The 14,911-nt window shown below is 41.5% G+C and overlaps 1 protein-coding gene across 2 annotated transcripts; it reads left to right on the top strand.

Moving 5' to 3' along the window:
* Positions 1-306: 306 nt before the first annotated feature.
* Positions 307-12,698, top strand: LOC114865992 (NACHT, LRR and PYD domains-containing protein 3-like). 2 transcript variants are annotated; one of them, XM_055505667.1, is made up of 11 exons: positions 307-491; positions 2,869-2,961; positions 3,109-3,222; positions 5,891-5,969; positions 6,129-6,357; positions 6,492-8,298; positions 9,389-9,562; positions 10,494-10,661; positions 10,929-11,102; positions 11,323-11,369; positions 11,489-12,698. In XM_055505667.1, the coding sequence occupies exons 2-11, from the start codon at positions 2,882-2,884 to the stop codon at positions 12,013-12,015; spliced, it is 3,399 nt and encodes a 1,132-aa protein (XP_055361642.1). In that variant the 5' UTR covers positions 307-491; positions 2,869-2,881; the 3' UTR covers positions 12,016-12,698. The 2 variants fall into 2 exon arrangements, with proteins under 2 accessions (XP_055361642.1, XP_055361641.1); XM_055505666.1 differs by lacking the exon at positions 10,494-10,661.
* The last annotated feature ends 2,213 nt before the right edge of the window (positions 12,699-14,911 follow it).

Genomic DNA, 14,911 nt, shown 5'->3' with positions numbered 1-14,911 from the left:
TGCTTTCCCCATTATTTTTATTTTCTTTATTATTTCAATAAATCGCACAAAAGGACAACTCTCTCTCATCTACTTCTTTATGGAAAATTTCCACCACAGGAGTTAGTTAGTACTGTGGAATATTTTATTAATTTATAATATATAATTATTAAAAAACAATTCCTCTGTGCCTTAGCACTGATGTTATTGTTGTATCATACGAGAACATACGCAGTGCCCAAGACTGGATTTGAACCCTGATAAAACCAGTTCAGTCAGGACCACATTCCAGTCAACAGCCAACAGTCCACAAAAGATTATTTTTGTTCCACTGTAGTGAACATTCAGGTTTGACCGAAGTGACTCTAAGAAGAAACCAGGAAGCAGCTCATTCTAAAGGTCTCAGTGGGTCGGTACCAGTGTTCCCAGCAGCAGTGATCCAGTTCAGACATCTTCAGATCCACTGACTTTGAGGTGAACCAGGACCCAGAGTGTCTGCTGTCAGAACTGCTGTAAGTCTCTGATGCTTCACTTCTTTTTGGCACTTTACTCTTTATTGTACCTGGTTGTTGTTGGTCTCTGTATGCTGGAAAATAATGGGAAATGACATAAAATATAAAAGCTGGATTATTGTTTTTTGACAGAGTGCCTTGATTGAATTACATTTCCACACATCAAGACAAACAAAACCAGTGTGTTTTGTATTTTAAGTAAGGACAAATTAACCAGAATAGTTGATTTCAGTTAAGTCTTTCAGGAAAGGAACATATAAAGTCACTACTTAATTTGAATGTGAGCACCTGCTTTTTGTTTATGTGTATACTTTTTCAAAATGAGTGTCTCTTTCTAAGGGCGCATGTGCGTGCCTTTCTGTTTCTATTACGTTTATTAGACAGCTTTAATTAGCTTTCACTTTCACTCTCTACAACCAGCTAAAATTGCTGTCAGAATATAAAGTTTTAATGAGCTTAATAGGTTTCTGGTAAAACCACTGTAAACGTGTCTGTTACAATATGACTGTACTGGTCTCACTGGGAGCTGTGGTCCTGACAATTTCGACCCAAACAACCAGGTGTTGTCTCTCCAGTTCTCAGACACAATAACATGTTTTGGCATGTATTCTACAATCTCCAGAGTAATAAATTAAAGTTTCACACTACATGCCTTGCCTGTGGGTTGAGGCACAGAGCCTCATTTAGCCTGAGAAAGGCTCTCCATGTGTTGGGATCCCTCAGCTAGCTCTGCCTCCCTCTCACATCTGTCTTGCTTGCCGATGCCCTGCAACACCCACCTTCTACTCTTCCCCTCCAGCTGCCACTCGTGCATTGTGAAAGAGTGCTGTGTTAACTAAAAAGAAAGTCCTGAATTTATTAATGTTGATTGTAAGTGTGTTAGGTTCAGTGGTAAAAGTCTAAGTCGTGTGTTAAGTCTGAGTAAAGTGAGTTAAACTCAGTATCACTGTTCAGTTCCCTCTGTTCCTCGGTTATAATTAAACTCGGAGTGTTTAAACATCCTCTGGTTTTCTTTGGGTCAACAACACACCAGGTCTGTCATTCTGTGGTAGAACTAACACCTTGTTTCAGATTGGAAACATTCACTTGCAGACATTTTGTAAACATAAACATAAAAATAATTCGACTGGTATCTGTGTTTTCACCAATGACGTGTGGTGAGCTTCATGGCTGGTGAGGCACTAAGTACTCATTTATACTGTATTTCTATATTTTACATGACATTACAGTGGTTAGCGCGTCGTGCTCCTGTCACCCAGGTTGTAAATTCAATCCTCTCAGAGAGGGGTTGTTTCAGGAAGGTTATTCTGTGTAAAAACTTGCCAAAGCTACAATGTGAATCATTTGCTGTGTTTACTCCCGACAGGATAAAGCCGAAAGGAGTTACCTTTTACATTACATTACATATTTGGTTTACAAAGAGTGTTATTTTTACAGCAGACAACAAACAGTGCAAATTTTATCTGTAATTTATACTCATTCACAGTACTCACACACACGCATGCACACACACACGTGTCAAACCCATTCTCATTGGATTGACACGTTTTCTCCTCCGTTTTACAAAACAGTTAACACTGAGGTCATTAAAACACAGTCTAAACTCCATTGTTTTATTCCAAAAAACTAGCAACCAGTAAGACCAGTATGAACTCACCATAGCACCTGTTTGACACTCCTTCACAAAAATATTCAATTTGCTATCAGTTCTTAGACCTTAAAATGGTGCCAGGTCTATGTTGTCCTTCTCCAGTGTGGATGGAGGAGGTCTAAAGCAGAGACTGAGTATCAAAAGTGGCTGTAACTTATTCTCCAATAGATTTGACCGTACTTTACATGTATTTTCTGTAATATTTACAATATTTCAGTTTTTCTTTTTGAAAAATGAATGTCATGGATTCAATAAATCAAAGCATTTCTTCATAACAGGTAAATTTAACTACAAAGACAACAAACAGCAACAGGCTCCAATGACGATCAATGAAGCACTGATTCACACTGAGATCAGTGGTTTGTATTTTGCTGTTCACTGTGTAATGACTGATTGGACATGTTCATGTACCTGGTTGCAAGTCGCTGTTTAGACCTGTGTGTGAACTGTTGAGACAATGAATTGTTTCACTGGACGGCTGCGTCAAAACGATAAAAACTGTAATGTGGAGAAATCAATGGCAAAAACATACACAGACCTGACTGTTGCGCTATCATTGTGTGCTGGGCTGCAGCCTCATGGCTCCATCTAGTGACTGATAGTAGAAGTACAGCAGCTGACGCCGCTGATATGAAACAGCGAAAAGAAGACAATCAGTGGAGGAGCAGCTGATATTGTTACAGGACTAATGATGGAAAATGGTTTGTTTTTCTTCTCCACATGAAGGTAGGAAGGCAGAATGGATCAGTGTGAGGACAGAGAGGAGGGAACCCCTCCTTCTAAAATCAGAAGAATGGAGATGAAGACTGAAGCTCAGAGGTGAGATGACTGAAACCATCTGACTGATTCTGTCTCCAAGTCACTGACACTAGTTAATATTTCATCACCACATTATTATTGGTCATTTATGAGGAAATGTTGACTGAATATGCGAGAGTCACTTAAGCTATTTTTCAACAACTTCAGATCCCATCAGAGACAAGAATCTGCTGGACCTGAACCCAGCTGTGTGTCCCTAAAGAGCGATGAGTCAAGGGGCGCTTTTCTGGATTTTAAACAAAGACAAGCACCAGATCTAAAGTAAGTTGTTGTCAGTTTCAATCGGGCTAAACAATTTGATGTAAACTTTGTATGATTATAAATACACTAAACATATAAACTCCCCATTGACCCAATTTAAATAAGCTAAACTCAAAGATCTAAGGCTTTTTATGAAAAAAAAAGACTATAAATCTCTTCTGTCACTATCCGCCACACAAGATGAGGATTGAGGTTGAGGAACTCCATTTGGACAGAGTCAGAGCCAGTGCTGGCCATGAATCAATGGAAAGTTTATTTTGTCACAACACTCACAAGACAAAACACTCCTTTAAACTAAACAAAATGCATCAGGAGGCAAAACACATACATCATAACCAAAACAAAAGTTAAACACATGGAGCTCAGGCAAAGATATCAAATGGTTCAAGGCACGGCATGAGCAAACGTAGCTAAGCAGAAGGCCAGGGGTGCCACTGCACGTCTTACATGCAGTGCAATGCGTGGCTAATATGGGCAACCTGGGCATGAACAAACTGAAAGCTAGCAACATTGCATGAGTCAAAAGACAGGTGCCTTTGCACGTCTTATTTGCCGAGTGACTAACCGGCGACAATACCCATAAATAGTCCCTGTCTGAGACGCAGGCTTCTTGGAAGGTGACAAAGTCAGAGGAGATGGTCTCACAGAGTGCTGGGCGTGGGAGGTGTGAGAAATTGAACTGATTGCCAAGAGTTTACTGAGGGAAGGAGAGAGTGGGTGTGGTCCAAAGCAGAGAACGTTATATAAAACATACCAGTCTTTGTGTCTCCATTTCTAACTGTAATTTGCTCAGACTTCTAGAAAACATTCTCCAGTAATCAAACAATAGTTTTCTCAAAAAAAAAACATTCTTACGGAAATTTAGCAACATGAGGTAAGGAGGAAACAATGACGTGTGTGTGTGTGTGTGTGTGTGTGTGTGTGTGTGTGTGTGTGTGTGTGTGTGTGTGTGTGTGTGTGTGTGTGTGTGTGTGTGTGTGTGTGTGTGTGTGTGTGGTGTTGGAAGGGGGGGCTTATGGATCCTGTCTTCTACTTGGGTCAGGCCTCAAGACCTCATCAACATCAAAGGCCATGTCCTTGTCCTCTTCCACGACTGTTTGGTGTTGTGTTTTTTGTGCAGATTTTTTTTCAGGTGTGTGTGTTTGAGTGACTACAGTTGCCAGATGAGCTTTTTGAACAGAGTGTTTTTCCAATGATAACAGGGGACTTTGGTTTTGAACAAAGTGTCTAATTTAAGACGTGTATAGTGTTTCCCAAGTGTTACAGAATTGAGACCAAAGTGCAAAGTTGAAAATGTGTTTAAGTTGTGATTACACTGTGTTTAACACTGTGCTACAAGAAGTTTATTATTGAGGCTTTGGTCTAAGCATTGCTTTAAGCCTGTAAGCAATAGGCAAAAACTGTGCTATTCACTGCATGAGAGGCAAAGGCAGGTCAGACAGGCGAAGGTCAGGTGCACAATAATCACAGGACAGGTAACAGGACAGCACAAGGAACAGACTGGAGGCAGTCCGGACAAGCACAGTCTAAGCACAGGTAAGACAGGATCGACGGTACAAAGGGCTCAGGCAAAAACGGGATCAAGAACAGGAACTGGGTCAAGGCAGAGACAAAAAAAATGCTGGAATGCTGACAATGAACAATCTGGCAACTGGATATGGTGAATGCTGGAGCTTAAATACCGGGTTGATGACTAACAGTAAACAGCTGATAAGTAATGACCCAGAAGTCTTCTTATTATTATTTTTGATTTTTTTATTGCGGCTTACATACTACAGTGCATAATGGTCACTTACTGTATCTAAAAAACTATATCCAAACTTTATCCAGCCCTGTCTCCTCCAAGAACTTAAATTCAGCTTTGAATTCAGTATTATCTTCAACCCTAACTTTGTTTTATGTACTCTCAAGCACTCTATCAACCTTTTCTTTTGAATTGTATATTTTGGGCAATAGATTATTACTGTACATGCTCTACTTACGCTCCACATTCACACTTTCCTGTCTTGTGTTTTTTAAGTATCTTCTTTGTGCTATTAAGACCTATATGCCCAAACCTCATTCTGCTAATGAGGTCATCCATCCTCCTATTCCCACTACATCCTACTAGTGTTCCCACTTTCCTTTCTATGTTGTAGTATGCTCTTCTTTACTATTGATCGAAAGTAAAGGCAGAGCAAAATAAAAACAGGAAGTAGCTAATAATACAGGAAAAACTCTCGATTTCTGACACTGTGACGCTAGATCCGTGACATCAGGTGTCACAGAACAGATCTATGTGATGGTCACTTATCAAGTCTTTTAATAACAGGGATTTGAAAGGTCTGACGCCCTGGCCGTAGTGACACACTACTGTCGCTCAGGTTAAGGTCACAATTCCCCTGGACAACCATTGGTGGAGCTATGACAGCCGGCTATACATGTCATCGCTAGTCACATTGGGGAGGGGTCAAGAGAAAACTACGAACTGAACTGCTTCAGCTTTGTTCAGAGATGGAGGCAGAGATATACAGTATGTTGTTCAGAGCTGCTGAGACTGAACCAACTGACTGTGACAGTAAACATTCACCACTACAGGGAGTCTCTGACTCAATCAAACATCACTTCATTGTGTTTGTTTGTGTGTGAACTCACATCATGTGACTCATTCTTCATGGTTCCTCAACAGAATGGACCTGCAGAGCTCAGAGGTTCCCAGTGATCAGTCTGTCCAGCAGCACCAATCACACCTGGACTCCATATTTATGGTTTGTACATGTACAACTACTACTGTTCATCTGTTGTGCTCACAATAATCTCGTGCTGCACTTTTTAAACCAGTGGATTGTCAGTGTGTCCAACATGGATCTGATGTTTGGCTCCATGGTTTTAGTTGGATGCTGTCATTCATATAGTTTCTGTTCCAGCTGCTGGAGGAAAACATGGTCACGTTTGTGAAGAAGGAGCTGAAAAAGATCCAGAAGGTTCTGAGTTCAGATTACCCAGAATGCTTAGAGAGTCAGAGGGAGGATGAGGAGGGGCTGGGTGGTGAGGATGAAGAGCAGAGGAGGAGCAGCAGAGATGCATTTCTAAAGATCACAGTGAACTTCCTGAGGAGGATGAAGCAGGAGGAGCTGGCTGACTGTCTGCAGAGCAGTAAGAGGATTTATAACATTTAACATCACAGACACAATCATACATTTACTATATGATTTTTATATGTGGACCAGAAGTAAACTGACATTTTTCTAACAAATTACATTAATCATTTTTTTTGGTTGTTTATTTAGGATCTCCTGCTGCAGTTTGTCAGCATCAACTTAAATCTCAGCTAAGGCAGAAGTTCCAGTGTGTCTTTGAAGGCATCTCTAAAGCAGGAAACCCAACCCTTTTGAACCAGATCTACACAGAGCTCTACATCACAGAGGGAGGAACTGGAGAGGTCAACGATGAACATGAGGTCAGACAGATTGAAACCACCTCCAGGAAACAATACAGAGCAGAAACATCCATCAGACCAGAAGACATCTTTAAAGGCTCAGCTGGAAGAGATGGAGCCATCAGAACAGTGATGACAAAGGGAGTGGCTGGCATTGGGAAAACAGTCCTAACACAGAAGTTCACTCTGGACTGGGCTGAAGACAAAGCCAACCAGGACATAGACTTCACATTTCCATTCACCTTCAGAGAGCTGAATGTGCTGAAAGAGCAAAAGTTCAGCTTGGTGGAACTTGTTCATCACTTCTTCACTGAAACCAAAGCAGCAGGAATCTGCAGCTTTGAACAGTTCCAGGTTGTTTTCATCTTGGACGGTCTGGATGAGTGTCGACTTCCTCTGGACTTCAACAAGACTAAAACCCTGACTGATGTCACAGAGTCCACCTCAGTGGATGTGCTGCTGACAAACCTGATCAGGGGGAACCTGCTTCCCTCTGCTCGCCTCTGGATCACCACACGACCTGCAGCAGCCAATCAGATCCCTCCTGGCTGTGTTGCCATGGTGACAGAGGTCAGAGGGTTCACTGACCCACAGAAGGACGAGTACTTCAGGAAGAGGTTCACAGATGAGCAGCAGGCCACAACCATCATCTCCCACATCAAGACATCACGAAGCCTCCACATCATGTGCCACATCCCAGTCTTCTGCTGGATCACTGCTACGGTTCTGGAGGATGTGTTGAAAACCAAAGAGGGAGGAGAGCTGCCCAAGACCCTGACTGAGATGTACATCCACTTCCTGGTGGTTCAGACCAAAGTGAAGAACATCAAGTATGATGGAGGAGCTGAGACAGATCCACACTGGAGTCCAGAGAACAGGGAGATGATTGAGTCACTGGGAAAACTGGCTTTTGAGCAGCTGCAGAAAGGAAACCTGATCTTCTATGAGTCAGACCTGACAGAGTGTGGCATCGATATCACAGCAGCCTCAGTTTACTCAGGAGTGCTCACACAGATGTTTAAAGAGCAGAGAGGACTGTACCAGGACAAGGTGTTGTGCTTCGTCCATCTGAGTGTTCAGGAGTTTCTGGCTGCTCTTCATGTCCATCTGACCTTCATCAACTCTGGAGTCAATGTGTTGTCAGAACAACAATGCACAGCCCAGACGTCTGAAACAAGAATAGAAAAATCTACAGAGACACAGTTCTACAATGATGCCGTGTATGTGGCCTTAAAGAGTCCAAATGGACACCTGGACCTGTTCCTTCGTTTCCTCCTTGGTCTTTCACTGCAGACTAATCAGACTCCCATTAAAGGCCTAATTAGACAGACAAGAAGTGATTTAAAAACCAAGGAAACAGTTCAGTACATCAAGAAGAAGATCTTAGAGTCACCATCTGCAGAGAAAAGCATCAACCTGTTCCACTGTCTGTATGAACTGAATGATTGTTCTCTAGTGGAGGAGATCCAGCAGTATCTGGAATCAGGAAGTCTATCCACAGAAAAACTTTCACCTGCTCAGTGGTCAGCTCTGCTCTTCATGTTGGTGTCATCGGGGAAAGAACTGGACGTGTTTGACCCAGTCAATTGCTCTATAAGCTTTTCAGAGAAGGATCTTCTTTTTGTGTTGGAAGTGCTGAAAGCCTCCAAGAAAGTTGTGTAAGTCTAAAGATAAAGGGGAATTTTAGACCCCATGTACACCAAACTAGGACACCCTGGGCCGTGGTCAGGCTCCATCATAAACAAATGTCACACACCATGATAGAATATAAACATGTCTTACATAAAATTAAACAGCAGAGTCAGGGCTACAATGCTTTATAATAGTTTTTCATGTGCATCAAACAAATGAAAATATGATATAATAAACCGTTATCATATAGTTAGCATTATAGCACCACCTGCGCTAGTATGCACTGCATTTATAGCTCTACCCCTGCAATACATAGTACAACACAAATACGTAGTTAAAATATTTATACTATAGATATAAATAATAACAATGGCTCAAATGAAAGCTAAGATCCTAAGGAATCTAAGGATGTGCGTCCAAAGCTTTCTAGCTATAACCTTTGATAGGTTATGAGCCAAAGAACGACATATGCTAAGCTGATTGCTAGCTAAATAAACAATGTAAATATTCAAGTATCGTAACATAACATCCATGTTCCCATTCTCTGTTGTTCCTATGTTCTGGTGACTCAGTGTTTTGCTTTTTAGCACTCCCACAGAGCTTGTCTAAAGGGATTTTTTAGAGAAAATCCATAAACCTATCTGACTGTTCGCAGTAAAAGAGTTATAACATTTTCTTGCTTCACTTCATCAAGACCGGCAGACGGTTGCTGATTTAATGTTTACTTATTGTGCTATGATTATATGGAGGCTAAAAGTTGCTGAAGCCTCAAAGATATTCATCCTGAAAATGCATTCATCTTCAGACTGGACTGAAACATTTTATTTTTGTATTATTCATAAACATTGTATCAGTAACACTTACACAAATTTTTACACTTCATACCACAGCACACAAGTGTTCCCTAAATTATGACATTATTTGCAGTCAAATAGACTTTGTGCTTGCAGAGATAAATTCATTAGAATGTAGCTATGCCATGTTTCAGAAAATAGGCTTGTGGTATAAAAGGTTAAACTGTTTCCGGGTAACATAAATGGTTTGATTTCTCTTTACTTAATTTTTTATTATACCCTAAACCCACATGTTTTCATTTTCTATATCACTGTTTTTCAGACTGAGTGTGTGGAACATGTCAGACAGAAGCTGTGAAGCTCTGTCCTCAGTTCTCAGCTCTCAGTCCTGTAGTCTTAGAGAACTAGACCTGAGTAACAACGACCTGCAGGATTCAGGAGTGAAGCTACTGTCTGATGGACTGAAGAGTCCTCACTGTCAACTGGAGACTCTCAGGTAAGATGAAGTTATTGTTTGTTTTGAAGACATGGACACACAACTATGAAGGGTTATTTGACCCTTCTACCTAGGACTCATAGCCAGTAGGCATATGACCCCCTTGCTGTACCCGACATCCTGTGACCAGCTGTTTTTGTTACTGTATATAAACCTACCTGGTTTATATACAGTACTATGGTACTATGGTCGGCTTGCTTCCAAAGCCAATGCTATGTAGCTAATAATAAAAAAACATGTGACACAACCAAAAACACTACCTAACACAAAAGGCCAAAAACCTGAATAAGCAAATAATAAAATGTTTATGAGTGCACTTCAGAAATCACTCACAATCCTGGCGCTGCCATGGTATCTCCCTATGGTGAGCTTGAACTTCGGAGCTTCTGCTTCCCAAGCCAATGCTCTAACAATTGAGCCACCAAGTCATGAGCCATCCTTTACCGGGGAGAGACTGGCCAGATTCTTACAGCTTGACTGACACAACCGTTCCTGTACAGAAATGCGCCCAGCCCCACAGATACTCTCTCCGAAACAGGGCACCTTTGAGTTCTGACTTCATGTGTAAAAATGTATGTGCTACTGATTCAAAAATAAAAATAAAACGAGTTTTATTGTATTTCAGTGGTGTTTCTCTGTAATGGATACTATAATTTTTATAAATAAAACCCTAACTCACAAGTGAGAGCATGAGGGGGTGAGCCAGTAATGGCCATGTTTGTGTAACAAGAGCAGCTGTTCACAGATGATTTTGGATGTCGGCCACAGCATGCAGGGTCTGACATCCAGGCCCAGTTGTGCTAGCTAAAATGATGATACTAATATTTTAGATGAAAGAGACTGAGAACAGTTATAACCTTTCAACAATCAAATGTTTGAATTATGAAAGTTTTCAAATAGTGGTTAATTTAAGGTAATAAATGTTTTTCAGACTGAGTGTGTGTAACCTGTCAGAGAGAAGCTGTGAAGCTCTGTCCTCAGTTCTCAGCTCTCAGTCCTCTAGTCTGAGAGAACTGGACCTGAGTAACAACGACCTGCAGGATTCAGGAGTGAAGTTACTGTCTGATGGACTGAAGGACTGTCAAATGGAGACTCTCAGGTCAGGATTTTTCTAAGGATCATCTAAGAATATGTGTTTGTGGGCAGTCACACTCACATTGTCTTATAATTCACTTTACCTCAAATAAGAACGAAATTATTTTGTTCTTATTTTTTTTATTAAATTATATAGGGAGAAAGGCTGTGGATGATTATGAATAAACTCTCTCTTTCTTGATTGTAGATTTTTGTCAATTTATTGCATATATTGTCAATATCTGACTCCAGTTTCCACAGACTTTGGTCTTCACACATTGTATATCTGCAGGTTGTCAGGTTGTCTGGTCACAGAGAAAGGCTGTGCTTCTCTGGTCTCAGCTCTGAGCTCCAACCCCTCCCATCTGAGAGAACTGGACCTGAGCTACAATCATCCAGGAGACTCAGGAGAGAAGCTGCTGTCTGATGGACTGGAGGATCCACACTGGAGACTGGACACTCTCAGGTATGGAGAAAACTACAGAGAGTGTGTCAGGGAATTAACTAATCCATTGCAATGGAACAAAACAAATATTCACCCACAACTAAGGACTTGGATCCTTAGTTGTGGGTGAACGTCCATCCCTACATACAAGCCTCCATTTGAACACAATCCTAAGCCAATGTGTGTATTAGAGCCATTTAATGTCCATGTCTGCATGTCTCTGACCCCCTCCTTCTTTCAGGATGGAGCCTGGTGGAGTCCAATGGTTGAGACCAGGTCTGAGGAAGTGTAAGTGTGTTTTTAATGAGATCAGAAACATTCAACCATATTCAAACTGTCATGAGTCATCATCAAATTGATGACAGATCAATAACTGCAGCTGGATTGTGTCTTGTTCTCTTCATCAGATTTCTGTCAACTCACAATCGACACAAACACAGTGAACAGGAAACTACAACTGTCTGACAACAACAGGAAGGTGACCTATATTGAGGAGGATCAATCATATCTGGATCACCCAGACAGATTTGATGACTGGTATCAACTGCTGTGTAGTAATGAACTGACTGGTCGTTGTTACTTGGAGGTTGAGTGGAGAGGAAGGGTTTATTTATCAGTCAGTTACAGAGGAATCAGAAGGAAAGGAGGCATCAAAGACGGTTGGTTTGGATACAACGATCAGTCTTGGTGTCTGAGCTGCTCTAGTGGTGGTTATTCTGTTTTTTACAATAACATAGAAACATTCATTCCCTCCTCTGTGTCTAACAGAGTAGCAGTGTATGTGGACCGTCCTGCTGGTTCTCTGTCTTTCTACAAAGTCTCCTCTGACAAACTGATCCACCTTCACACCTTCTACACAACATTCACTGAACCCCTTTATCCTGGGTTTGGAGTCTGGTGGCCTGGTTCTTCTTTGACTGTGTGTGATGTGTAGAACTGTGGGATTGATGGCTTTCATGTTCATGTATTAAATCAATATCTTTCTCAATCAGTTCTAAATAAATCCTTGTGAACTACTTCTTCTTTCAGTCCTTTAAATATGGAATCTCTGAATATTCCAGTATGAAATGTTGATAGAAATGTTTTCACCTTCTTTAAAGCTCAGTTTAATACATCACAAACTGTAATATCAGAGAACAATCACTGAGCTGAATTAGTGAGAAGCTTTTAGATGTTCACAGATGATTGTTGTTTGTTAGATTTAATGTGTTCTGATCAGTTGCTACAGTAATTTAGTACCAATTACTGTACTGTTCATATTCAGTTTGTAGAATCTCTGCTTATGATGATGTATATATGCATACATTCTCTTCTTGTTCTTGTATATTGAAGCATCAGCCACACGATAAATATCTATTCCACAGTTAGTTAGAAACTTAAGTTAAAAACTCACTTATTTTTTCTGGCTTTTAACCCAGTATGTTTATGTCATGTAATTGTCACAATCTGGAGTTTTGGTTCTGCATGTTATTTCCTGTTTTATTTTGTAGTCATTTCTGGTTTCTGTTTCACCATGTTTTCATCTCGCTTTACTCCAGGTCACGTGATCAGCTGCTGTCAATCTGTTAATCACATTCTGCTCCTGTGCTTTGACCATTGCCTGTATCCTGACGACATTTGTATACTGTATAACTCCTTCAATTTACCTGTAAGCCCCCCGAGCTGTGCATGTGGATACATTACTTTAGACCGCAATGCCACTGTGACAGTAATTCAGTTTTGTTTTATTGTTAAGCACCAACCTCTGCTGTTATAAAAGTGCATTGTAAATAAAGTTGATGATGATGATGGGACATAATAAAGTATTTTTACCTTCAGGTTGCTCTGTAGTTTTTAGTCAATTGGTGCATGTAGATAAGCAGTTTTGACGTCCATCTGGAATCCAGATTTTCTTGATCTGCTTTGTACATGATCACTCTCAACACTTATATCAGCTGTGGGTGAAAATGTCTCTTCATAGTCAGTTCCTGCTTTCTGATAGCCTTTTGCTATGGACCTTGCTTTGTGCTTTTCACATCCATCAATGTCTTTTTTTATTGCATAGACCTAGACTGTTCTTTTCTGGGTGGTACTGTAACTAGGTGTGAGAGAAGGTCCCCATCCGTAGCCTTTTCCACTGTTGTGAATCAGCTTCCTCATTGTTCCAGGGTAAATTACATACTACTCTGTAACAGAAGTCCTCAGAGTACTCAAATTCACACATTTACACGTCTCCTGTGTGTTTTCCGGCCACATGGATTCAGTTGGTTCTGGTAAGTCCTCATAATTTCTACCCAGGGCGTAGGCAAACTAGGCTGTCATCTAGGGCGCCACCTGCTGGGGGGGGGGAAATAATGTGCGTAAACGCGCCCAAAGCAAAGGAGAAGGGGACAAAATCAAGATCTCACTTAGAGGACTGAAACAAGTGCCTGACACCGACCTTTTTCCTTTTATTTTGGCCACGTCTTTGCTTACCGTCTTTTGTGCTGCTGCTCCTCCGCTCCTGTGTAAGACCATTGCCTGTATCCTGACGACGTTTGTATTAAACTCCTTCAACTTACCTGTGCGTCTCCCGAGCTGAGCATGTGGGTACGCCACTTTAGACCTGCTGTGCACCACCTTCCAGGCTCATGAACGGCATTTCCAGGATTACGAGGCGAGGACCACCACCACACTCCAGGACCTCGCTCACAGTGCCGTAGGACAGGAGGAGCAAGCTACTGTCGGCTGAACAGACAGCACGGGCCGTGTTGGAACACTTTTTCTGCCTGCATGGGTTCCCCCAGGATATCGTGTCCGACAGTGGGTTCATCTCCAGGTTCTGGAAGGAGTTCTGTGCCCTCCTGGGAGCTCAGGCCAGCCTGTCATCAGGGTATTACATGGAGACCAACGGAAGGCTGAAAGGACTAAACTAAAATAATGAATGATCTCAAGTTCTATGAATGATCTTACGTTCAATAAGAAGCTTAGTCACAGAAAGTGACTGAACAGATAAACAGACCTAATTCATTCTCTTGTTATTGCTCAAACACTCACCTGACAGCTGTGGTCAGATATAAATGCATGTGCAGGAGCTGTAGGAGCAACAGATGAAGCAGCTGATTTGCATCTTGTCAAATAAATCTACAATGAATGTGTATGTGAGTCAAATGTGATTTGACTGCTGGACGTTTACATTTGACAAATAATTAACGTGAATTTTCCATTTTCTGGTAGGATTTCACGTAGGATTGAGATTTTTGTGTGTGTGTGTGTGTGTGTGTGTGTGTGTGTGTGTGTGTGTGTGTGTGTGTGTGTGTGTGTGTGTGTGTTTGTGTGTGTGTGTGTGTGTGTGTGGAGGGGGTTTTCTCGTAGGGCGGAGGGTGTCGACCCACCGTGGTCCACTCCGACCTCGGGTGCTGTCTCTGTGGCTGCTGTAGCTCTGCCTGGGGGTCTTGTGTGGACGGCTGCCTGCTCTCCTGGAATTGAAGGTGTGTGGGCTCCCTGGCTGCTACGGTACTTTCCTCTGCTCATTGATATGATATGATATGATATGATATGATATGATATGATATGATATGATATGATATGATATGATATGATATGATATGATATGATATGTTGATGCCTTTATTAGTCCCACAATGAAATGGAAATTTCTTCAGCCAGCCACGCTAGCGGCACCATCGGACAGTGGAAGCAAGTTACAGTACAATACAATACAAACAATAAAACAGCACACAGAGTGGCACACAGTACAACTGAAAACCTTTCTGGGATTTTTCCGTGGATACATCAGGACAGATAGATAAGGTCGGAAAGCAGACCGTGAGCCTGTAAAGTGGGAGGGGTGTATCTGCATCAGTATAGTG

Source organism: Betta splendens, chromosome 2 (assembly GCF_900634795.4).
Source record: "Betta splendens chromosome 2, fBetSpl5.4, whole genome shotgun sequence".
Classification (NCBI taxonomy): domain Eukaryota; kingdom Metazoa; phylum Chordata; class Actinopteri; order Anabantiformes; family Osphronemidae; genus Betta; species Betta splendens.
The sequence above is the reverse complement of the archived record's forward strand: the minus strand, read 5'-3'. Positions and strand labels throughout refer to the sequence as shown.